This window comes from Oreochromis aureus, linkage group 1 (genome assembly GCF_013358895.1).
Source record: "Oreochromis aureus strain Israel breed Guangdong linkage group 1, ZZ_aureus, whole genome shotgun sequence".
In the NCBI taxonomy this organism is placed as follows: Eukaryota; Metazoa; Chordata; class Actinopteri; order Cichliformes; family Cichlidae; genus Oreochromis; species Oreochromis aureus.
The window spans coordinates 11,469,003-11,494,448 of record NC_052942.1 but is presented as its reverse complement, the minus strand read 5'-3'; the positions used below and the strand labels follow the sequence as shown (position 1 = coordinate 11,494,448).

Below are 25,446 nucleotides of genomic sequence, written 5' to 3'. Positions count from 1 at the left end.
AGACACCAAATGACTTCTTCATAAGGCTGGTTAAGATATTGCCAAATGCGGGGCTACCTTAAGGAGTTTTAGAAAAAAAAATAAGCCCAGATTGCTGTGTTTAATTTTACATTTGTTTCACGTTTTATCATTATATTAGAAATATAACCAAGTCTTATTTAATTATTCTTCAACTTTTTATCTTAGAGTATATTTCTGCGACTCAAATGTTTAGTCCAGGATTTTTAACAAGCCTTACACTTAGATCCCCAGATCCCGTCTTTCTCGGCTTCCCTCTTTCCTCCCTGTGACTGTCTGCTCTCATTACACAAAGCATCGCCCCGGTACGTGAAAAACCCTGTAAACGTGCAAGGTGGCCCGGGGTGGAGTCAGTACTCAGCAGCTTCAGCCTTACTGACTGCGTGAGCTCAGCGTTTTGATTCCCTGCCCTCTAGCTTCACTTCCATCTGAAAAACGTCTTTATCCTTGGAAAAGCCGTCCTTTAGAAATACCCACACATTTCTTTCGTCGATAGCAGCTAAAAGAACGGCAGGTAAGTAGAAACAGGAAGTAGTCTGCGTACAAAGGTTAGCGTATGCTGCGGTGCCGCAGTGGTCCGTTTAGGTGGTATCGCAATATTTTGTGAACTAAGCGAAAGGTTTAATTGCTTCATATGGAAGCTTGGCTTACATGCAAGCTTTTATTAAGATGATATAGCGTAAAAAAAGTAGGTCGTTTTGAAGGGAAAACATGGCTGTTTAAATCCCCAAAAGTTGATTCTGTTGATCTGGACGTAGCGTTTTCAGTCGGAGAATGGCTGTTTTAACATTTACAGCGGCAACGCAAAGGACAGTTTTATAAGTTTAGCGTTAGCTTACACTACAGCAACAAAAGAGATGTGCAACCTAAGTTAAAAACTACAGAAAAAAACATACAATATTGCTTTTATTTCATTTGTTTTATTTGAGTCCTGTCAGTGCTATTTAGCATAATGGAAGAAAAAAAACGCCAGCAACTTTAGATAGCTATTATAGACTTAAACCCTTTTTAATCATCAGAAGACAACTTCACAGAGGTAGATTCTGTGGACTTTAGGGATTAGCAGTTGTTAGTACACTTTTATGATTTGTAATAGATATGGTTAGCTAGGAGGACTTTTCCTTGTGGTCAATGGTACCTAACGTGGCTAATATGCTTTAATGGGCTAATATTGGTATTATCGCGAAGCCTTAGGTTTTCTATTTGATGTTGCGCTGATCCCAACGCAACATGACACTATCGCACAGCTATAACAGCTCAGTAATGAAGGATTTATGCTTATCGATCCCAGTTTGCACACATGCATTGTTAAACTACTGTGGTAAGCCGAACAGTGCTGTGTGAGTGTCATCCAAAATGGGGCAGGGTTCCCCTTAAAAAGAGTTCAACTCTTTTTGACAAATAGATTAAGCCCAAACCAAAGTACATTTTGAAACATGTTTAGCTTCCCAAAACAGTGGGCCTCTGTTTTCATCAGTCGCAAGTAGGTTGCACGTAGGTCTTAAAATGTCCACAAACAGGTTGCTGTGTACATTATATGCTTTCATGGAAATGCTGGATGAGGCTGTAGCATTTTGGATGGAAAATTCTAAAATGTAGTTTTTGCATGTAAAGATAATTTAGAAGTAGCAACATTTTATAGGTATGACACTAGAAAGTGACACTAGAGTGATTTACAACAACAGCAACAAAAACAAATGAAGGTTACATATGGGAGATCTTACAAGGACAGGCCTCACAAATCTTACAGTTTCCTTTCTCAGAACATTTCTCATCATATGTAAAGCTGTCAAATACAGTGATCAAATCTATGTTTAAAACTGGTGGTTGGTGCTTTATATACAAAACAAAACACTTGATCAACCTTCACTAACCTGCAACATATGTAGCACTTTAAAAAATCTGTACACTTACAGTGGGGCAAAAAAGTATTTAGTCAGCCACCGATTGTGCAAGTTCCCCCACTTAAAATGATGACAGAGGTCAGTAATTTGCACCAGAGATACACTTCAACTGTGAGAGACAGAATGTGAAAAAAAAATCCATGAATTCACATGGTAGGATTTGTAAAGAATTTATCCGTAAATCAGGGTGGCAAATAAGTATTTGGTCACCTCAAACATGGAAAATCTCTGGCTCTCACAGACCTGTAACGTCTTCTGTAAGACGCTTTTCTGTCCCCCACTCGTTACCTGTATGAATGGCACCTGTCTGAACTCATCATCTGTATAAAAGACACCTGTCCACAGCCTCAAACAGTCAGACTCCAAACTCCGCCATGGCCAAGACCAAAGAGCTCTCGAAGGACACCAGGAAAAGTATTGTAGACCTGCACCAGGCTGGGAAGAGTGAATCTACAATAGGCAAGCAGCTTGGTGTGAAAAAATCAACTGTGGGAGCAATCATCAGAAAATGGAAGACATACAAGACCACTGATAATCTCCCACGATCTGGGGCTCCACGCAAGATCTCATCCCGTGGGGTCAAAATGATCATGAGAACGGTGAGCAAAGATCCCAGAACCACACGGGGGGACCTGGTGAATGACCTGCAGAGAGCTGGGACCAAAGTAACAAAGGTCACCATCAGAAACACACTAAAACGGCAGGGAATCAAATCCGCAGTGCCAGACGTGTTCGCTGCTGAAGCGAGTGCATGTCCAGGCCCGTCTGAAGTTTGCCAGAGAGCACATGGATGATACAGCAGAGGATTGGGAGAATGTCATGTGGTCAGATGAAACCAAAGTAAAACGTTTTGGTATAAACTCAACTCGTCGTGGTTGGAGGACGAAGAATACTGAGTTGCATCCCAAGAACACCATACCTACTGTGAAGCATGGGGTGGAAACATCATGCTATGGGGCTGTTTTTCTGCCAAGGGACAGGACGACTGATCCGTGTTAAGGACAGAATGAATGGGGCCATGTATCGTGAGATTTTGAGCCAAAACCTCCTTCCATCAGTGAGAACTTTGAAGATGAAATGCGGCTGGGTCTTCCAACATGACAATGATCCAAAACACACCGCCCGGGCAACAAAGGAGTGGCTCCGTAAGAAGCATTTGAAAGTCCTGGAGTGGCCTAGCCAGTCTCCAGACCTCAACCCCATAGAAAATCTGTGGCGGAGTTGAAAGTCCGTGTTGCTCGGCGACAGCCCCAAAACATCACTGCTCTCGAGAAGATCTGCATGGAGGAATGGGCCAAAATACCAGCTACTGTGTGTGCAAACCTGGTAAAGACCTATAGTAAACGTTTGACCTCTGTTATTGCCAACAAAGGTTATGTTACAAAGTATTGAGTTGTATTTTTGTTATTGACCAAATACTTATTTGCCACCCTGATTTATGGATAAATTCTTTACAAATCCTACCATGTGTATTCATGGATTTTTTTTCACATTCTGTCTCTCACAGTTGACGTGTACCTCTGGTGCAAATTACTGACCTCTGTCATCATTTTAAGTGGGGGAACTTGCACAATCGGTGGCTGACTAAATACTTTTTTGCCCCACTGTATGTGGATGATAAAAAATCCTTTCTGGACCCGTTTCAAGTGTTTCACCACTGTAATCTCACACAGAGACAAGACTGCTGTTAGCTCATGGACACAGTTCATGCGAGTGTGTCAGACAGGTGGGACATGTTGGCTTTATTTACCAAGAGGTAGTCTTGTTTAATTTTCTGATGAGTAAAGACACCTCATCCTGAAACAAACCAAAGATGGCATGACACATAGCTGTGGAATTGTGCCTTCTGAAAGTAAACCTACTTCACAGAAGTGCTGTTTCTCCTGTAGTGCTTTTTTTCCCATTTTAACAAGAAAGCTTTGAGACACTTAAACAGATGACTGCACCTCTTGGCTCAGCAGACTAATATCCAGCCCCGAAAAGTAAAAGGAGGAGTTGTCAGTTATGTCTTGTTTAAATTTAATTAACAGGAGCACACCAAGAGAGAGACCACCATAACAGATGGCCAACCAACAGAGACCAGACATACTCACTCATTCATGCACAGCCCATGTCTAAATTGACGGTAGTCTGCAGTATGTGGGGGTGGGAAAGCAGATGGGAGAGTCGGGAGGGAAAGAAGAGGAGGAGTGCAAGCCTGGGCCTGACTTGCAAGTTTGTAGCGTGAAAAAAAAGTGGATGGGAGATGTGGGAAACAAAGATTTACAGGGAAGCAGTATGTTGTTTTAGACAATGGGATCTATAAAACTTAAATTCAAACTTGGAGTTATAATGAGACTGCTCTCAGATACAGATACAGTGTCTGTGTTTAAATATAGATGGGATCAAATTTAAAGAAAAAAATGTAGCCATTAAGCACTAATGCAGGTTGATTTTCATTTGTAGTATCAGTAATAAGATTTATGAAATCCACTCTGTTTAAAACATTCATATAATATTAAACAAGTGTTGGATTCTGGTATCGGGCACTAAAGAACTAAGAAGCGGGTGGTTATAATTTGCAGCCTTTGGCTACTGCTCAGCTCCTACTCACTGCTTAGTCATGGATCTCTCTGCATATACATGTAATAACTCAGCTTGCTGATTCTGCCTACACTGCTGATCTGGTGCTCACTCCCCCGCATACTACATTGGCTTTGTAACAACTCATTTGTTAAAAGCCTGTTAAAATATTTCACTTCTTTTCTGTTTTATTTATATTGCACCAAATGACAACATAAGTCATCTCAGGGCACTTAAGATAGTAAGGTCAAGACCCTGCTTCACTTTTTAAGCAATCAACACTTTTGGTTATCAGATTTCCTCCCATTCTACTTTTGGAATGTCTAGGAGCCACAAGTAAGCCTGCACTCAGAGAGCAAAGTGCTCTGTTGGGATACGAGGTCTTTAAGACATGACCAAGCTTGATCATTAAGAAAGAGAAAATAAAATTTGGAGAAATCTGATCTCACTTGCTACTTCCCATCAGTACTTACTGCAGCATTTTGGTTACACTGGAGGCATTTCAGAGTACTGGAAGGCAACCTTGAGATTGTGAAATATATCAGCCCTAGCACAAAACCCTGTGAAACCCTATGATTAACTTTGCGATGTTTGTGTTTTGTTACTTTAACAGAAGAAATCTGGTAAATTTGTCTAACCATCAAGTCAAAGAGTGTGTTCCAGTCCCAGCACAGTTTAAAATGTAATCAGTGATGTGAAGTTCCTCTGGTCTTAGCTTCTTAGATTTTGATTGTCATATATGACGACACAATGTGTCAGTAATACTTTATATGGCAGCCAGAGTTTAAATTGATATTCTGACTTTAATCAAAGTAGTAACTTTGTGTTTTCAGTGTGTTACACAGAGAAAGATTGAAAAAATCATAATAAATTTAAAATAACTAGAAGGGAAAACATATTTGATTTGACTGATAAAAGTATTAAGTTTTAAAATGTAATCAGATTCTAGCAGACATGTGAAGGGTTCACATAATGTCTCAAACCCGTGACCCTTTTGCCCATTTTCAGTGGCTTCCTGTGGTTCTGGCAAAAACTACATTAAAACAACTTTAGAAATGAACATGAATGTTAACATTTTCATTTTTTTGTGTCTATATTTTCTTTAGCAATTCTTTACATTCTGCAGTTGTAAAAATGTGTACCCTATAATTAAATTAAAAAGAAGTTTTAATATTTTGTTACTACAATGTTCGTCATAGCACCTGGCACTTTATCTGCTTACTTGTTTATTCCAAAAACAAAAAAATGAAAGGTTGCCATGGAAAACAACAGTAAGCACATTTATTTGTTCACCACCAGTGCTGTTAGCTTACTGGTATGCTTCATCTCTTGTTGGTCTTTAACTTTTTTTTTCTCTCCATTGTTCTTCCCTTTTGTGGGCAGTAACTGCAGAGTAGTCACGTGTTAAAAGATTTATTGTAAGGCTCGAATATGTCCACATTGATTTCTTTCGGTTAAAAATTACACAAAAATGTCTTTTGATTCTAAAGGTTGCCAACCTGTGGCTTAGACAATAAATTTGCCCTGTTTTTTAAAAAAAGGTGTAAGATAACAAAAACGAATTTGTGTAATTGTAGTAAATACGTTTTTATTTGTACTATAATCACGTTTGTAGTTATCAGTTGTATATGTGAAAGCTGAAGATTGTAGTGAAAGTGAGTACTTGTGTACTGACTGTATAAACAGAACTGAAAATGCTGTTCCGTTATGAAATCATTATAACTGACTGAAAATCTGCTGTCTTTTGTAGCATGGGGGTCTTTGAGGAGAAAAAGGAAACATGTGGGACCATCTGCCTGAAATACCTGCTGTTTGCTTTCAACTTTCTCTTTTGGGTAAGTTTCCATTCAAGCGACCTCGAGCCTGTGCTTAGGATTTAACTGTTGAAATGTTTGCATTGAGCACAGATGCACGAATGCTTTGGACAGATTTTTTTTCTTATATCTGATATCACTGTGTGGGTGTTGTTCCTGCATCATCATAATAATGTTGGTCCAGGATCAATATTGCAACTGACCAGTCACGTAATTGTGATGTCATAGCTTTGTAGTGTGTTTAAGAAAAAAAGGGAAAAAAATGCATTTGTTTATACAAAACTCTCTTTTAGTAAGTATTTCAAGTGTTTTCTTTATAAATTTATGCAATATAAAAATATTTTATCAAGTCAGTTTTGCTGTTAGCCAAATTTAGGTTATTCATGTTAGTTTGCTAGTGATAGTTTGTTAATAGCATTAGCTAACTTCTTGCTAATGCTAACTGAATGCTCAGGCAGTGTCATTGGTCAGTTGCAGTGCTGACATCATTACGATCCAACACAATATCACAGCAAAGCCTGTAATAGATGCTGGTCCACTTTGTGGATGTCACGCTTTTCCTGGACACGCATGTTCAAGTTGCAGTAAGCTGCAGTACCAGCAGAGGGCGATATTTTATTTCAAGCAACCACAAATACAGTCATGGGAAACCGTTTAAAGAGACATTACTAACACATTTATATGTAAATACATATCAGGCACCTAGCTTTATCATTTCTGGCATACAAGAGGCCCAGAATGTACTTTATGCCTTCCTTGGTCACTACCATCTTCTTTGCTTTAAATAGATTATCTCCCCCTGCTGGTACTGCATCTTAAGCATGTGTGACTTCTACACCTTTCTGGTGGATTCTGGGTGGTGAGATGATGTGAGAATAACACCATCACAGGTGTAGTTTTTTCTTTTTCTTTGTGTCTTATACTGGAATTGGATAGATTTGGCTTAGCTGCTAATTTTGTTGATTATAACAACATTCCCCCACAAATCAGGTGAGGGGAAATCACTAGAAAGCTAGTGAAACTAGTTTTCACACAAGTTTTAACAAACTAAAGCTGTAAGAGTCTCTCCTTTCACAGTAATATGCATACACACAGTATACCTTCATATTAACCAGCTTTTTTTGGTAATATGATATAAATAGGAGAAATTGGCTCGAAAACCCTCTCTGAGGATATTAACAAAACCTTCTTCATTCGGGCAGTAGATAAATGCCTGCTGCTATTCCAGTTCATGTAATCAAAGCCAAGCTGCATATTTTTACAGAGGACAAAGGCGATGCATTCAAAGCCTTATTTCCCTCAGACTTTCCAATGTCAAGAATGTGTTGCTCTGAACTCATCATCAGAATGCGTGTGTAAAATAAGAGTCAAACATCAGTGTGGCACCCTTACTGTCTGAACCCCACTCGTTCTTGGTGTGAAGTCACACTTGCAGCTCTGCCCATATGTGATAATCATCTGTCTGCCAAAGAATCAGATCTTTCTCAAATTGGCAGACAAATAGAGCATCTTCAGTGCCAGAGTTACAGCCGTGTGAATATTTCACACTAAACCAAATCATTTGAAATTTGCCTTGCAGTTATTTACATGGTCTCTGGTGGTTATTAAATCAGTTTGTAAAAAGGTATATAGCACCAGTCATTGCAGCCAGAAATATCTTGACTGAAGTTCAGACAGCAAAATGAACACTTTGCCACACTATAAAACATTTCGCTAAATGGCAGCCGTCCATTTACCCCAGGAGTAACATATGGTCACAGTGTCTGGGTTTTTATTGAAGTGCGTGGTTTGATCAAATTTTGAAGAGAACCGAACACGCAGATTGAACTCAAATTGAGTAAAGAACAAAAAAAGGTAAATATTTTTTAAAATAAGATTAAGATTTACTCAGGCATTGCAGGTTTTTCATAAAGTAAAAACACTGCAAGATCAGTTTGGGTTCTTTTAAGTGTTTTATTTTGACCTGGACCATTACATCTTTGGGGTTTTAGTTTTTACAGTTGTGACAGTGATGCAGTATTTTTAGGACACTCCCTGATTAAAAATAAGCAAAAAATTTACATTTCATGCATGAAAAGATTTGTTATTTGTATCATTTTGTGTTGTATATGACCTTTTAAATATCATCAAACATGTGCTACATATCCACAATATTTGAAATACAAACAAACAGACAAGTACAGTGCAGTAAGTTGCCCTTTAAACAAACCACTTCTTGGAGTAAATATTAAAAAGAAATGTAACATTTGGGCATCAGTGATAACTTAAACTAAAGCTTTGTTAAAGATAGGCAGAGGAAGCTGTGTTAAAGCTTCATATTTGTTCAGACTCTCTTGACTTTCAGATTCTTCACCTATTACCTCTTGCTGCCACTGGGGGTCACTAAAGTTTGCATTTCTTTTATACAGCTTTTGAATACAGAGAGGTAATAAACTAAAGAAAAACCTGAACCCTATAGCAAAGAGGTCCAGTGGACTTGATATGCTGTGCGGGGAATTTTGATGGCATAGTTTAGGCCAAACTGCCCAACCTTAAAAACGATGGTTCACTCTGAATCAATACAATCTACTGGTTGATTGCCACTAAAAGTAAACAGTACAAATAGATTACGAGTGGAGATTGAAGGCTGTTGTGCTACACCTTTGTTTGGTGTTTTACTGCCACTGTTTCTGGGAGTGGTTCTGTCTGACTCACTGTCTAGTTTCTGTGGCCATCATCCTCTCTTTTAAATTAAATCTAAATTAGGCAGGCAGTTAGATTGACTGACTGCTTTGGCATGAAGACAGATTTCTGTTGCACTGCTGCACCATCTGCTGACTCGTCTTGCTAATATTGTATTGATTTAATTCTCCTCATATTCTCTTTAACTGTTAGATCGGGTAATGCCGAAGATGTGAGACAATGGCGGTAGTTTCGTGCTGGGTTTAATGACTAATTCTCTTTAATTAATCAGGCAGTAAACCATATGGTTGCTTTAAAAATGTTTGAAATTGAAAATTGTTAAAGAAGTGCCGCAGCTAATGATGGTTTTATTTGAATAAATCAGGCAATTATTTTTGACATTTAATGCGTAAAATGTTAATAACAGCAAACAAATGTCATTCACATTTCTCCGAGCCTGAGACTAGCCAAGAACTTCATTACTTTGCTTGTTTGGTCACCGTCCAAAAACAACTATAAATAACAAAGAAGCAGCAGTTCCTTAAATTAAAATCATTAAACAGTTAAAGTGCATGATTTAGTTTCAAATTCTTTCTGTCGAGAGACAATTGATCTATCGCAGGGGCTGAGTTTGTATTCTCTATAAACATGTCACCGTAGCACCACAACCCCAACCTTCAGTTATCTCGCGACAGAAACTGATTCAGGTCTGGATCCTGTGTGGCAGCGGTGGGTCGTATTTTTCAGTTCACATTCAGCCGTTGACAGATATTAATTTTAGGCTCCTACTTTGTCACTCTGAAGCCGACTTGGAAGATTAATAATTGAAACCTTTTTTATCACTCTCAGCTTCAGTGTTGTTCAGTGTTCTGCACCACAGTCATGGTTCTCGTTTCCCAGTCTGGCCGCTGGCAGAAACTGAACTCATCATGTGCTCTTCTCCCAGTTGGCAGGGGGCGTTGTGATGGCGGTGGGTGTTTGGACCTTGGTCCAGAAGAGCGACTACATCAGCCTTCTCTCCTCCAAGACCTACGCTGCCTCCGCCTACATACTGGTCCTGGCTGGAGTCATCGTCATGGTAACAGGCGTGCTGGGCTGCTGTGCCACCTTCAAGGAGCAGAAAAGGCTACTGAGAGTGGTAAGAGATCACGTCAAGGTAGAGAGACAAAACATACGAGTGTGAAAATATCACAGAGTAGAACAGTAACAGCTAAACTGTGCCGCTTAAACAAAACCTGATAGGATGAAACAGGCTGTAAGTCATTTTGTATGTTCCTCCTACCATCATCCGTAATTAGAGAGTTCAGCTTTCTTAGCCAACTGCACTTTACAGTATTAGCTCATAAACAATAAAAAAATAACATCATAAACTATAACTTGTTGGTCTGTTACTTAATGACTGGTCAGTTTATTACATTACAGCAAATATTGTTATAAACCTGCCTTGGTGTACAGAACAGGAAGGACATTCAGTTAACTATGAACAAAAGGCATCTCGAAGCATAGATATCAGTTCAAGAACCAGATTGTGTAAATATGTATGCATGTACTATGACTCAGTATGTACAGTATGTACTATAAAGAAACCACCTCCATTTTTATAGCCACCATCAATGCTAAGCAGGAATAAAGAATTTGCATTCATACAGATTAGTTGCATGCTGTTGCATGCATGTTTCCCCTCTTTTTTGTGATTAGGAGTCATGAGTCAAAAAAGTCATTATTACACATATCATACTGAACACTTTTCTTAAAAGTAATGCAGTAATGTTCCCTAATTACTCCCAGGAAAAAGTCTTTTGTTATACTAGTCGTTACATGACTTTCATGTTACTCTGTAAAATAGCTTAAACACACTGTCTCATAATCAGCATTTAACAATATAAACCTGAGGCTACAACACAACACACCAACACAAATCCTTAATGAGGACACACATCTCTAAGATCTTTCTCTTAGTAGAAACAAGGTACATGAACAGGTAGAAAGTGAGGCTGCAGCCTGATGGGTCATCAGTTTGTTACCTGTTGGAGTTAAGGGTCTGACTGCTGGGCTCGGCATTCACTCAGCTCTCATTGTGGGTTCTTGGCTAGCTTAGCGTTAGCATGTTGTCTTGGTAAATGCTTATAAAGAAACGAGGTTGTGTTAGTAGCATAATGTGGCTGTTTCTGTTCTGGATACAGTTTTCCACTTTACTATTTATCTCATCCATTTGTGCAATAAAAATAAATGGCCATATTCATGCTCTAGACTGTGTCACTATTTTCCTCCTCTGGCACGCAAACTGAAATCAATAGATTGTAGTGGAAGTGCAAGAACCCATAAGCGGGATCAATAAGCAGGCGGACTAACAATTCCAAGGAATTGGACTACTGGGAACCGGTTTTCTACAACCGGTTCTCGATTCCTCACCGTTAATCGTCTTGATAGAGAATCGAACAAAAGGCAGCCAGCATCTTTGCACTTTTAATGCCCTTAAAGAAGCCTGGAGAACTATACCTGAAGATCACTGTTTCCAAAAAAATGTGGTCTAAACACATGTCTGTTTGCCTTATTCCATGTATATTTGCGAAATGCGACAATACAATGTAAAGGGGTAGTTCAAGACTTGTACACAGTACTATGCAGACAGACATACACACAGACGTGAGTAGTCGAGGTTGAGGTGTCAGCCTCAGTTGCATTCACTTCAGACCAAACAAACACTTGATGGGAGCGTGTGCCCATATTTGATTTGGCACACGTCGTACTCAGACTCAGCACAGGGTTCTGCCAATAGAAACACCTGCATGGCACTAAAACCAGCTCAAAATAGAAACGCATAGAAACCCACTCTCGCAAAAACGCTCACTGTGCTCATCCAAACATTTCCACATGGTAAACTTATGCAAGCGCACCACTGTGGGCAGAGCTTAAATGTTTGTGTTACAAGCTTTGCCAGAACAGCTTTGCTTCATTGGCATAAGTCCACTTACTGTAAGTATTTTCTGTAGTACAAGAATAGCATTTCAAACAAAGTTATGTGTTATTAATGACATTCATTCTTTCCTCACAGGAAGCAGGAAAGGTATTGTTGTCTGCATAGCCTCATATGCCAGTAGGATGCTCATACGTTATCTTATTCTTGCATCTTATTAGTGTGCTAGTGATGAGCAGCACTGTTTGTAATGGCTAAAGTTACTGAAAAAGACTCCCTTTAATTTCCTATCTGGAAACAGCCAACTGAAAAATATTCAGTCACATGCAAGTGGAATTACGATCTAGTTGAATGGAAAAACAAGATTAGTTACCTCATCAAGATTGGTATCTTGATGATTAGGAAAGTTTTTTGTTGAGTATAATTGATTTGGAGCTGTCTGTTGCTTTTGTCCTTATTGAATTTTGAAGAACAATACACTCAAATGTGGGTGTTGGCTGTAGTTCTCAGAGCAATGAGTGATGGGAATCTGGGCTTTCGATGTTTCAAAATGTAATTAAATAGCCTAATAGATTTGTGTAAAATACATGAAGAAATACCCACTTTCTCCATTTTATTTGATTCATAACGAGATGCGTGCACCACCTCTTATCATTTGTGTGTGTGTGTGTGTGGGGGGGAGTTGAAATGCTTGGTGCAACCCAAAGAGTTGAGATTAGGGCGATGAATCACGGTGAAAGAATGAACTTGTCGACAAGGAGAGATGCTATCGAGATTGTTAAAGAGGGCGAGCATAAGGGCGGGAGGCGGGGGAGGGGGAGGCGGATTAATTGTTGTTATTTTTTGTGTGCGGTGAGAGCCTGGTACCTGCTGAGAGTACACAAGAGCGGCAGTGATTGGCGGCACAGTCCTGTACCGTAAAGGTCAGAAGTTCTAACAACAGAAAAAGCTGATCCAGCCTTGGCGTCATCAGGACATTCTGCAGCTGTATGACTTAAACAAAGTCACTGCAGTTGCCTTTTAATTAAAGCGAAGGTCCTGTCAGACAGTAAGTAAAGATGTTTGCGATGTATGCTCTGTGCAAAGTATGAGAAGTCAGAAGGACAAAGGAGAACACTGTCCTGTGGGAAGAGTTGGTTGGGATCTGTCTGCAGACACACAACTTCATTGTGTTGTCGGAGAAAAGCGAAAGAACAAAGGAATGACTCGGGGAAAGCAGAGAGAAACTTTTGCCTTCCAAATGACAGAGCCAAATGGAAAGCAGTCCAAACAGAGGCTGGATCCACCTGTGGAGAAACTGACTTCATGCATTTTGACTGCACATATTACAAGCTCAAGTGTTCCTTGGTCTCTGCCCTTCTCTCCCTTTTCTGTGTTTGCCTTGACTTCTTACTGCATTTTCAATATAGGGCATTAGTGTATCAAGTGAAAGACCACAACAACTGCTTACAATTTGTTATTAATAATCAAAGTATGGATATGTTTGATATGTCAGATACCAGCACAAATGAAAAACTGGAGCACTCATTCCACTTTGAGTCGCACCGTCTCTCATCATCTGTTTTCACTCTGTTTTACTTCAAATCATTTTTTTCTTATCTGCCTATATTTGTTTTTTTCTTTCTTTCATTTGAATTTTATTTATCTCAGTCAACAGCCTGACGGTTTTGCATGCAGAAGCAGAGGTTAATGATGGCTACTTTATAGATCAATGAAGCTTGCAACCCGCCCGTTCGGTCTGGTGGGGCTTTTGCAACCTGGTTAAGATCATTGTCAACATTTGACAAGCCACGCAGCTGATTCTGAGAGTTCTCATAGGTTCAAGAAACTAGAAGAAAAATTTGGTGTTAGTGTTGAAGCCATTCCTACTCTTGTAAATACATCTAAATGTGGCAGAAATAATGACATACATAATTCTTTGTGTAAAGCTTGGTCTTAGTTTGTGGTCTAAATTGCAGAGTTGGTGCTTAGTTTGACATCTTTGAATAGCCCTTCTGTTTGTGTGCTTGTTTTTTGATGCATGGTGCATTTTGAAGAGTTAGGATTACGGCCATGAATCACAGAGAAGGAATGAACTTGTCAGGAGAGAGGGGGGGCTGCACAGAGATTGCCAAAGATGGAGAACATAATGGGAGTTTTGTGTGTGTGTGTGTGTGTGTGTGTGTGTGTGTGTGTGTGTGTGTGTGTGTGTGTGTACACCATCCTGACTTTATGTTGCGCATCAAAAGAAGCAAATTCATGACATGACATCTTGTCGCTACACCTCAGAGGCATTTGCATTTTTAACTCATTAGGACATCTTCATCCAAAATCTTTTATTTATGCATTTCAAATCGTCCATAAAAGTGCAGCTGACGTCTCCCTCTTCTATAATAAATTTGACTGATCATCTTACTTATTTATATATTTTTAATATCATTCGGCTGCATTTGCTGGTGTGGAAAATTATATGCATTTTTCCAACTTACCTTTTATGAGCTGGAAAGGTAAGTGAATTTTTCAGTCCACATGGAAAAAACAAGACCCTAAAATATCATGTCATATCTGTTTCATATTGTACCAAGTCTTTTAATAACAAAGTGCATAAAGATACAATTTAAAAATCGCTCTTTGCTAAATTATTATTATATCTATTGAGTGTAGGCACAACAGTGGTTCATCCCTTGACTTAGGTGCCTTTTTATACTTGATGGAATCATAGGTCAGTGTGAAGTGGCTTGACAAACAACAAAAACCATTCCTCCACAGCCAATGTGGAAAGAACGTTTTTGAAAGACCTTTAGAAAGCCAGAAGATCTATTGCTCAAGATCACTTGATCAAAAAGTGGTTCAAGACTTTTGCACATTACCTGTTGACAGAATTCAATAAAAAAATTATACAACAGGTAATGGGTAAATAGATAAAAAAAAACAACAAAAAAAACTAAATAACTGATAAGCACTTTCAGAAAGTTGTGGACTTCTGATTCAAGTTTCTCCAGTTTGAGGATTTTATATTTATATTTTATTTTTAAATGATCAACATTTTTAAGAAATGCACCTGAACCTTTGCATATACCAGCAAGTGCAGAGCATTTAATGAGTAAGGCGATTACACGCCCCGCTAGCAACTAAATTACAAAAGGTGGCTGGTTCAGTACCTTGAAAGGCCAACACTCATCCAACCGTGATCGGTCCGATTAAAAGTCACCTTCAGCATGACTTTGTTGCTCCAGGCTTAGTAATTGTAAAGGCAGCACTACGCTTCCAATAAAACCTGAAATGGAGACACAGTTAAATATTGATGTGCATGCAAATATGGGTTTCTTCTTTGCAGCACTATATTGTTCCTTTATGTGTACTTACTCTGGCGGAGGTACATTCAGATGAAGGAGAGAAAATGTTACAGACACTCTGGAGTAAAACACATGCTGTCAAAGTAGGACACTAAAAGCCAAAGAAACCTGTTCAAATATTTTCTAATAACCACAGCAATGTGCGAGTGATTTGACTCTGAGATGTTAGCTGTGTGAGAGAAAAAAGAAAACTGTAGTTCAGTCAGAAAGCCTACATGGAAAGGACGCAGTGGAGTCTGAGGCCAACACAGTGCTTTAGAAAGCATTTTATTCATATGAACCTGCTGAGAGTCATTTTGGCAGTAATTACCCTGCACCCTTAAGTCACCTGGGAGAAGACTGGAAGCACAGACGTAAAATGAGCGAGATTGTGCCTGAGATCTCGAGGAGGCCCGCAAAGTCGATGCAGTCAGTAATTCGTCTCTACAGCCAACAACAAGTTCTCTGTCACGCCCTGTGTACGTCACTGTCCGTGTGGGATCAGTCTGGAATAGCTGTGCGTACGATTGTGTGCAAAGGAGTGAGAACAGGCAGAGCCACACAACACAGCTATGCCACAGTATCAGGGAAGTGGCCTTATTCTGACTTATTGTGACTTAATTCTATGCATGTTCAACTGCAACTGTATATACTGGAGGTTGCAGGTGATGTTGTGATTGATGTTTAAAATATTTACATATATAACCATGAATTGGAGGAAGGTGGGTTTTTTCTATGGAATGTTATTACTAAAACCTTTCCTCATGGATTTATATTCAGGGGTATAATATAAGTGAGAAAAGTCTAATAATCCTGTTGCCTAATAAGAGTTTCGGATGACATAAGAGACATTTTAAGTTTTCATCATCGTTTTGACTTTTTTTTTTTCTTTTTTGCAGCAGAACATTTTACACGTAAAATATATTATCTAACGCAATAGTGTCCGGAAATTAAAGAACGAAAAATTAGATGTGAAATATCATTGAAAATGAAAATGCGATAAAAGTGTATCTAATCCTGCAGTGTCTCCTTTATAAGTCATCCAACAGATGTCCTCATACACGCGTATGAGATCACTTTACACGTGGAAAGTATCAAATCCACATAAAATCCAGATTAATCCAATCATGGGAGGAAAATGATGTAAAAACAACATCATGCCAGGTGTGCATGGATTAAAAAAAACAAAACTATATCTGTATTTTCATGTGTTGTCTTTCTCTTCAAAGCCTCAACACTGCATCAAAATGCATCTTGAAGTCTGCTCAGCATTCAGGTTCAGAGCTGCTCTGAGATCTAATCAGCAGCAGCTATCAAATCAAAGGCCCGAGTCCTTTTTACCAGGCTGATATTCTCCCCTGTGGAAGCAGCAGGCCAGAGGAATTTAGGCCAAGGTTTGGGTCAGATAATAATCTCTTCTTGTCTTTAATTCTGAAGAGAAGTTCAACTTTTCACTTGGCTTGAAAGGCAGACGCTCCCCCTAATTCCCATGAGTTTGGTCACGAATCAGATGCAGACGATAAACTCTGTGACATGTGCCACTCTGCAGTGACTCAAAAGTTTTGCAGTTTCATCCTGGAATCTTACGCAGAGCAAAAGAGCAGAACAAGAATGGATGATTAAACAGAGAACGGTATTATTGTAAGTTTGTCATCTGTTTTATGTCCTGGCAGAGTCATTCATCTACTTTACACTGTTACAAGGCTCTTAGGTCCACCTGTATGATATAATACCGTCCTAAAGATTGACTGTGCAGTAAATCCTACATTGGTCTGACTTTTATGTTGTACTTGGTGGTAGTTTCCTTGGATTGGATTATATCTACATGCATGAAGGTAAAAGAATGCCATAAACACTCAGTCTTGTGAATTTCCTGAATGTGTGAAATTTTTGTCTGTGTAAAGTTCTGCCATATACTACCCTTAGAGTTTATGTGTAACTTTTTTTAAATGACAATTTAATGCTGCGTAATGATGCGTGAGCGTAATCAAATACTCTAAGGGAGGTTGTTGCGTAGAATTCTTTCTTTGGTCATTATAAATAGACAGACAGCTTTTGCTTCACTGAAAGCCAAAAATTGCCCACATCATTCCACCACTTTTATAGTCGCAGGAACATTTCTCCTAAGGAGGTGATCAGAAATCACCAAAGCTGTGTGACTGTGCAACTTTCTGCTCCTGCAAACACCGAGAAGAAATCCCAGCTGTGTTCAACTACATGCTCCAAATATATGTTTAATGCCAAGTTACAAAAGAGTCATACCATCAGGTTGCTCCAAGAACTCATCTTTACAGTGTAAATTATAATGATGGCCAGCTTTCATTGTTGAAAAATTGTGTCAGTGATGGAAAATATTCTGGCATACTGCAGACATCAACCTACTTAACAATTTTTATTACAGTTTATCAGTTTTTTCCGTGTTTGTCACTATATATTCAAAGCTTTTCATAATACATCTGTGCTTGTATAAGGGTAAATTAAGGACACTGTCACTTTGTGCTATCAGCAAAGTCTGAATTGATTTTTGCTCCAAGTTATTCCTTTTTCAAATAGTTTTACAAACCTGCAGAGGACAACATTGTCTAGTTTTTGTATTTCTGATAGACAGCTTAATAGAAGTTAGCCAACCCTTTGCCATTGCATTGTTTCTGTTTGGTTCTACCTCTCTAACAGTGCTGTGTGGATGACTTTGCTGCATGAGTGGGTTTGATTGCATTATTCTTGCTCAAGGAAGGATAACACAAGGCCTTGGAAAGGAAACATAGTTCAAGCTGGCTTAAGAGAATCATGTTTCAAGTGGTGTCAAAGGCAGCCCCGCAAGCTGCCACATCACATTTGTAACCAACTGGTCGTGTCGCTTTATCACCATCCACTAACTGTAATTCCTTCTTCACTGTGTTTCCAGTACTTCATTCTGCTGCTGTGTATCTTCCTGTTGGAGATCCTGGCCGGTGTCCTTGCTTATATCTACTATCAGCAGGTAATTCCAAGTGTATCATTAAAAAAGAGACATCCTTCTTGCAATGCATTCTGGGAATTGTATGTGTGAAAATGAAGGAGGAGCAGGTGGCAGATATCGCAAGAGTGGATATTCATTTCAGATGACAAAGAAAGTAATTTCAAATCAGACTCTGGTTAGCATTTTGTAACTTATTATAGCATCTTTACTAAATCTGTGTTACCATCTCGGGTGGACTCTAGTCGGCTGTATTACAGTAAATCATCATCTGATATTAAAAAATGATGTTAAGGTGTGTAGCATATATTGCATTGCGCTAAAAATCAATAGAGCATGCTTGACAAATGTGTTGTGTCTCCTAATCCAAGCACGTAGTCAAAAGCATTGTAATAAAACACAGACAACTGTTTCATTTCCCACATGGCATGTGCTCTGCTGTAATTTTAACCACGACAAAAACCGGAGTGAGAAATGAGATTCCAGAAAGGGAGTATAAGACGGCCCATTAAAAATACAAATATCTGACTGCCCATATTACTTGTGGTACATTGAGTCCAAATGGAATGAAAAATGCCTGCAGCAGGACACATAATAAGCCTGAATGCACTGTGTCAGAATCATTTAAAAGCATTTGCTTTGATTTTGAACTCAAATATACAGAATTTTCAAACTTATTTCATTTCACTCCACTAAAGGATGAAGAACCTTACTGGCAGGTTAATGACTGAAAAAGGTAGAAACACTTCTTAGCACCACAGACTGTGTACTAAATGCACACGGTTTGGCTTACAAGTGATTATTTTCTCGTGTGTAGTTAATGGATAAGCTAAACTAAAACTGACAGCCTCCCTCGGCACATTTCTGCTGTAACACTGTAGAGTTATACTGACTGCACTGCAAACAAGAGCAAATGACAAGCATTTTTCCTTTAGGAATATTAACATGACATTGGTCTCTACCAACATCGCTCCCACCCCGCTTAGTCTTATAGCCTAGTGGCTTGTAGCTCAGGAACAGGACTTTTCTCAGTCTAGAGGTACACTGTTTTCAGTTTAACTGCCTCTTTCATTAATGCACAGTTCATGAGCAGCCACTGAGGTCCATGGCTATGTGCTGCTTCCTAAAGCTCTGTCTACTTTACTTGCCTCAAAATATTCTCACAAGCATTAAGTTGTGTTAAAGTCTCTAAAGCCTCTTCCCCTGTTATTAATCTTTTCACTCTCTCTGCTAATAAGTTGTGAGAACGATACCAAGATGAACAACTCATGTAACATGCTTGTAATTCACAAACGCACCCATTTTTAGCTACAGATTCTGCACAAGGGATTTGCTCAGACGTTATTCTGTTTTTGTAATCAGACATGATCATAAACCTCTTTGTGATTGCTTTGTTTGCGAGCCGCTTCCCTAGGTTGCTCATAGTTTGCATGAATTACTTGTCTGCAAACGTTCACCATTTAACTTTCACTATTATTACAAAAATAATTCTCATTTTTCAGGAACCATTTGAAATTTCTCTCTGTCCCCAAATGGTTGTGATTTAGTGCACATGGTAAAATCTATGCAGAGCTGGTTATTCTGTCCGTGTTCAGACAGAAGTACCATGACACAACATGATATCCCTGTAAAATCTCGTTTTGTGTTCTTTCCAAAATAATTTGAATTTTGTCTCTAGCAAAAATCTAGTAAATTGTAAAATGAGCCCACTATGGACTGATGGTGCTTTGTAATAAAGGAGTGAGAGGTTTGGACACTAGCAAATTACTGAGCTTGCCCATAGTTTGATGAATGAAGCTGACTTGTCTGCAAACACTCACCATTTAACTCTCTAAACTGTAGTAAAACTTGAAAAAGTGCAATGCAAACAGAAACGTTGTGCCTCACCACAAGACGCAACTTTTATGTTGAAGGTAAACGGTCTTTGTTTACAGTGTGCGTCACACTTTTCAAAGTTTCTCTACGGCTTGGCGAATAGTTTGCTACTGTTTGCAGACAAGTCTGTATCTGTCATACAAATGATTTGCAACCACAGCGACCTACTAGCAACACATGTAGGTTTATACAGTGCAGCACCGTATACCTACTAGTGACAGCTAGCAAAATCCCGGAACACCTTATAGCTAGAAATACATTTTTTCCTAGCAAGCAGCGGTTGTCAGGGGGTCACTGACGCCGACAGTTTCCCAGGGATTGCCAGCAACCTTCAGCAGCAAATTGCAACTGGTGGCTGGATATAAATTTTGTGGTCTGTGTCCTTGTATGGCCTATTATTAACATCACCAGAAAACAAGCTAACAACAGAAGAAGCATATTTCAAGTATATCAAAGACCCATGATGCTGTTCTTGCTTTTAAATGAACATGTATTCAATAAAACAGCGGTACTAAACTGCTCCTGTGTAAAGATAGGAAACACTGTAGCTGCAGCGTTGAGATGCAGGTAATGGCTGTTCATCCCGGTGTCATAGTCATGCGACCATCCATTGTGCCTGGAATTCATGTTTCCTCATACTCGTATGTGGTTAATGCAGTGTCATGGTGCAGTTCACTCCCATACTGGCTCTCTCATACTTACAGAGTCCCTTTAAAATGTGAATTACTGTTTTCATTCACCACTGCAGTGTTTCTGAAACTGTCAACAGGTAAAATGAAAACCTGAACACCTCCTCTTCTCCCTTCCTCTTCTTTGTTTTCACCTCGCGTCTCTCATCTTTCTCTGCCCTCCCTTCCTCTCTTCATCATTCATTCCCTTGATATCTCCTTCATGCTTTGATTTACAGTGGTTTCCCAGCTGGCTCGTTGCCATAGAAACTGAGCCCCCCAGACCTTCCACTCCTCCTGCTTTTTGTGCCACTGGTCTAGAGAACAAAAAAAAAAAAAAATAAAACCTAAAAAAACAGACTTCCTCTGCTTTTACACTAGCTTCGTCTTCACATCCCTCTCTGTTGTTAGACGTACTATCTGTGATGTGTATTTTAAATCCCGTGTGCTATAAATGTGCTAGAGAATCAGTAGTCGAAGCAACAAATTCATCACTTTAGGTCATGCTCTGTCATGCTGCCTTCCCATTTTTGTTGGCTGATACTACATGTACACCTGTGTGCATGTTTCTGAACAGTTGAATGATGAGCTGAAGCAGAACCTAAAGAAGACCATGACTGAGAAGTATAATCAAACAAACTACGAGCACATCACCAAGGCTGTAGACAAGCTGCAGCAGGAGGTAAGTGTCTGCAATGGATGAATGAGTCCAGACACAAATGTTGAGTTGTACAGCTTTGTGAGATTTCTTTGCACATTTGAATTTCTACATTGGCCAGCATGGATGGAATTTCGGTTGTTGTGTGCATCCCCTTTTTATATTGCAAATGAACCTGGACTTCCAAGCCAAAGTCACATGGACTCACATGTGGTTTGTTGATTGGACAGCCCTCATGGTACCCTATCATCTCATCAGATTAGAGATTTTGGAGATGGGAGCGAGTCAAAGTAAATCCAATTCAGTCCACGACTTCATCTAAGCATGATGGACTGGTCTGCACTCTCTGCTGTAATTTACCTTCTCTTCTAGTCAAACGAGCTGACAGCGCGTTAAGGAATGTGTAAATCTGAGGTGTTGTTAAGACTTCTGTAAGTTTTTATACTCATTGCTTAGTTTTTTGAGTTTAAAATCTTGTCTTTCACACGTCAACATGTAGTCATTCTTCTAAACTTCATTTTGCATAATTTCCAAAAAACATGAATTTGCACTATTAAAGGAATTTGTAAATGTTATTTTAATGGAGTCATTTTTATTATATATTCAAATAGCATCAGTATGAGAACAGAACTACAGTATACATGCATACATACATACATTTTCCTCAGAGTAAATATGAGGAAAATGTGAATCTAAAAGTTTAGTTTAAAAATAAAACAATTGGCTTAAACTGAGTTGTAAATCTTGAGCAGGAGCTGCACCTCCGTTGAATATGGAAGCAACATTTGGATTTGCAGAACAATTCACATTTCAGTCACAGCTGTATTTTACTTTACAATGGGCCTTTTTTTTAGTGGAGTTTTTCTATTTTTGCCATCAGATTTGATTGTGAATTTGATTTTGATATCAAAACTATTTTATCTTCATGTGAAAAAGAACGTTTTCACAACTAAGTACATCCCACGATCCAGTAGCTCGGAGAACCACCTTTAGCAACAATAACGTAAAGTAATCATTTGCTGCGTGACCTTGTCAGTCTCTCACATCGTTGTAGAAGAATTCTGATCCGCTCTTCGTTACAATGTTGCTTCACGTCATTGAGGTTTGTGGGTGTTCGTTCATGCACCCATGCACCTCATGATACCTTGTTCAGCCAGTTGTAGATTTCCTGCTGATGATTGACCTGCTGCTTGACCCAGTTTGGGCAAGCTTTAGCAATTATAAATATTTGACTCTAGAATATTTGGTGTACAGAGAGAGGAATTCATGATTGACTTAATTACTGCAAGGTATCATCAGCATCATCAGCCTATTTAGGCCAGCTTAAGTTTACTTTAAAGACAGGAATGTGGGAAATGGTTATCCTGACTCTATCGAAAGTCAACAAAATCCACTTACTGACTTGCAGTATAAAACCCCCCTTTGTTTAAACTCTAAAAACCAGAAAAATAAAAATGGCACATTAAGTTTTTGCATAAATGTAGTTTCCAGTTTTAACATAAAGCCAAGCAAACTGCCTGCTGATGCCTTATATTTGCCTTACTGGGGGAATCAATCATCTTATAATGGTCTTAATAATGCTTTGAACCAAGAGAACACGCATGCAGAGTTTTGCTTAAGTGAAGTGCAACACTTAATTATTTTTTATCAGTATAAACCAGTTCTTTCTTGGATGTTTGTCTGTGTCCTTTTATACTTTCCTGCTGTCAGTAAAGTGTTTTTCCTCCGTCTCCTCCATCAGTTCAAGTGCTGTGGGAGCAACAGTTCAGCTGACTGGGCTGAGAGCGTCTATATTCGCTCTGGTGCAAAAGGCAGGAAGGTGCCTGACAGCTGCTGTAAGACCATCACCAACATGTGCGGTATAAGGGACCACCCATCCAACATCTACAAGGTGGAGGTGAGAGCGTGAACGGTGCCGGGGGTGTGGGGAGGGCTTCATCTGTATTTCTCTCATGTCTCAAGATGTCAGCATAGAGGTGGTGTGGCGTGAGCGTAGCAGAAAAAAGAACAGCCATCATATCCAAACTGTATACATAACATTGTTTGCAGTGAGACTCCAGCAACACTCCCACATCAGCTGATGCAACATGAAGACACTCTTTGTTTTTCATTTAGGGTGGTTGCATCACTAAACTGGAGAATTTCATCTTGGACCACCTGAAGATCATTGGAGCCGTCGGTGTTGGGATCGCTTGTGTACAGGTGAGCAAAAGAAAAAAGAAAATGCCTTTAACATTGTGCTTACACACAGAGACTCAATAAATGTATGTAAACCTATGGAGAATACAGCTTTGCTAAATTACGTTTTTATTTTCGTCTGTTTTAATCCCCAGATCATCGGGATGGTGTTTACATGCTGCCTATATCGAAATCTAAAGGCAGAGCCGTACTAAGAGAAGCAAAAGAAGAAAAATGTGTGGGTGAAGGAGGTAACTTCATCACCGCATGCCATACTCAAATAGCCCATAGGTTCTTTTCTTTGTCCTCCGCATAGGGGAGGATTTGTTTGGCAAGGGATCAAATTGGACATCTGAGCATCTCATTTTGGTAAACAAAGGGTAGAAAAAAAACCCACTACAAGGTTTCTTGAAGTAATTAGGCTCTCAAATTGCACTCTCAGCTCCATCTTCAAGATCACAGCACTGTGAGAAAAAGCCTCAGAGAGAAACTGATGAGAATTTTAACTGATTGTGTAAATTAGTGTGAGACAGCCTCCTTGGGACTCAAACATTGTAGTTTTCTTCCACTCGGATTCCCTCAATGTACTTTTATATGTGTAGACCAGGTGCTACACCCGAGAGTGGTGTAAGGATCAGTGGAGTAAAACTGGCACTTTGCAGGAAAATGTTAATCCTGGTCACAGCAGCTTCTTTTCTCCAGCAGCATAGCTTAACAAGCTCACCTCTGGGGCCCTCTTCAACTGCAGTAGTGTTTAGTTTCCACATTAACAAGACAGTCCTGTATTTTAGATCTTTTTCTGTAATGACCTTTAAACATTGGAACTAACACACACACACATATATATATATATATATATATATATATGTAGATCATCTATTTTCTTTTACATATGTACTTTCTTATGAGCTGTTAATATTTTTGCCTTTATTGCCTAATCTCTCTCCTTACTGAGACGTGTCTGATCATGTTTTAAGTCTCCTAAGAACACATTTTCTGCCAGAGTGAAGGTGAACAGGTTAGTGCCTTGCTCAGCGCCATAACTGTGCCATTTGATGTCCTAACACCAGCCTTTAAATGCAGTTTGACTAGTTTAGGTGTAAACACTGATCTCATTGAGGGGAGTTTGTGATTATGAGCAGTCGCACTGATATTGTTCAAACGAAAGTTTTTTATTTTATTGCCTTCTGTTTTTATACACTGATGCCAAAGTCATCAACTGTAACACTGGACCTACTCTATCTCCTCCAGCCTTATTCCTATACATCCTGATGTCTCTGTTTTTGTAAATGAAATTTTTTTTTTACTATGCTATAAACCGCGACTATATTATTGTATTTACGACACACTGTAGAAAATTATAGTCTCTCACTGTTAGTAATGATCTTTCCTTTGTGCCTCAAAGATAAAACCAAGCGAATCTGCTGTATTTCTGTCCTCCTGGTAATCCAGGATGTATTTTAGTTTAAATAAACATTGATCAAAAATGTGCTTTGCTTCTGCTGTGTTTGCTCTCATAGGAGAACATTAGCATTGTTAATGGTGTATTTTAAAAAGCAGTACTGCACAAATACTGAGTAATGCCCTTCACAATAAAGGTTCACTCAAGTCATGTCATCACAGAAACTGCCAAAAAAGGCCCTCACAATATTGTATAAAGACAAACCATGTGACTGTGACCGGTGGCCCTTACGAAATTGGCACCAGTTTACAGGTGCATTAGTGTATTAACCAGAAGTCAATTGTCTGATGTCTCAGTACTGTGATGATGCAGATTTGGGATGTGAGCCATATTCCAGACAGCTGCTTTTACAATGTATTACCTGTACCATGGCAGTTAGATGGCCTTGTAATGAAAGCCATCGTGCTGTTGGGCACGAGGCAGGGTAGTTTGAACCCTAGTAATGTTAAGATTAACAGC

The 25,446-nt window shown here is 39.2% G+C and overlaps 1 protein-coding gene across 1 annotated transcript; it reads left to right on the top strand.

Annotated features, from left to right (window-relative positions):
• Positions 1-335: 335 nt before the first annotated feature.
• On the top strand, positions 336-25,016 carry LOC116323986 (CD151 antigen-like). The gene is made up of 8 exons (XM_031744500.2): positions 336-532; positions 6,235-6,319; positions 9,906-10,097; positions 18,096-18,170; positions 21,267-21,371; positions 23,089-23,244; positions 23,463-23,549; positions 23,681-25,016. The coding sequence occupies exons 2-8, from the start codon at positions 6,236-6,238 to the stop codon at positions 23,738-23,740; spliced, it is 759 nt and encodes a 252-aa protein (XP_031600360.1). The 5' UTR covers positions 336-532; position 6,235; the 3' UTR covers positions 23,741-25,016.
• The last annotated feature ends 430 nt before the right edge of the window (positions 25,017-25,446 follow it).

Excerpts from the sequence above, each read along its gene's own strand:
- LOC116323986 (XM_031744500.2), top strand. The coding sequence starts at position 6,236 with ATGGGGGTCTTTGAGGAGAAAAAGGAAACATGTGGGACCATCTGCCTG. Across the intron at positions 10,098-18,095 it reads AGAAAAGGCTACTGAGAGTG|TACTTCATTCTGCTGCTGTG; the intron begins GTAAGAGATCAC and ends CTGTGTTTCCAG. Across the intron at positions 21,372-23,088 it reads TAGACAAGCTGCAGCAGGAG|TTCAAGTGCTGTGGGAGCAA; the intron begins GTAAGTGTCTGC and ends CTCCTCCATCAG.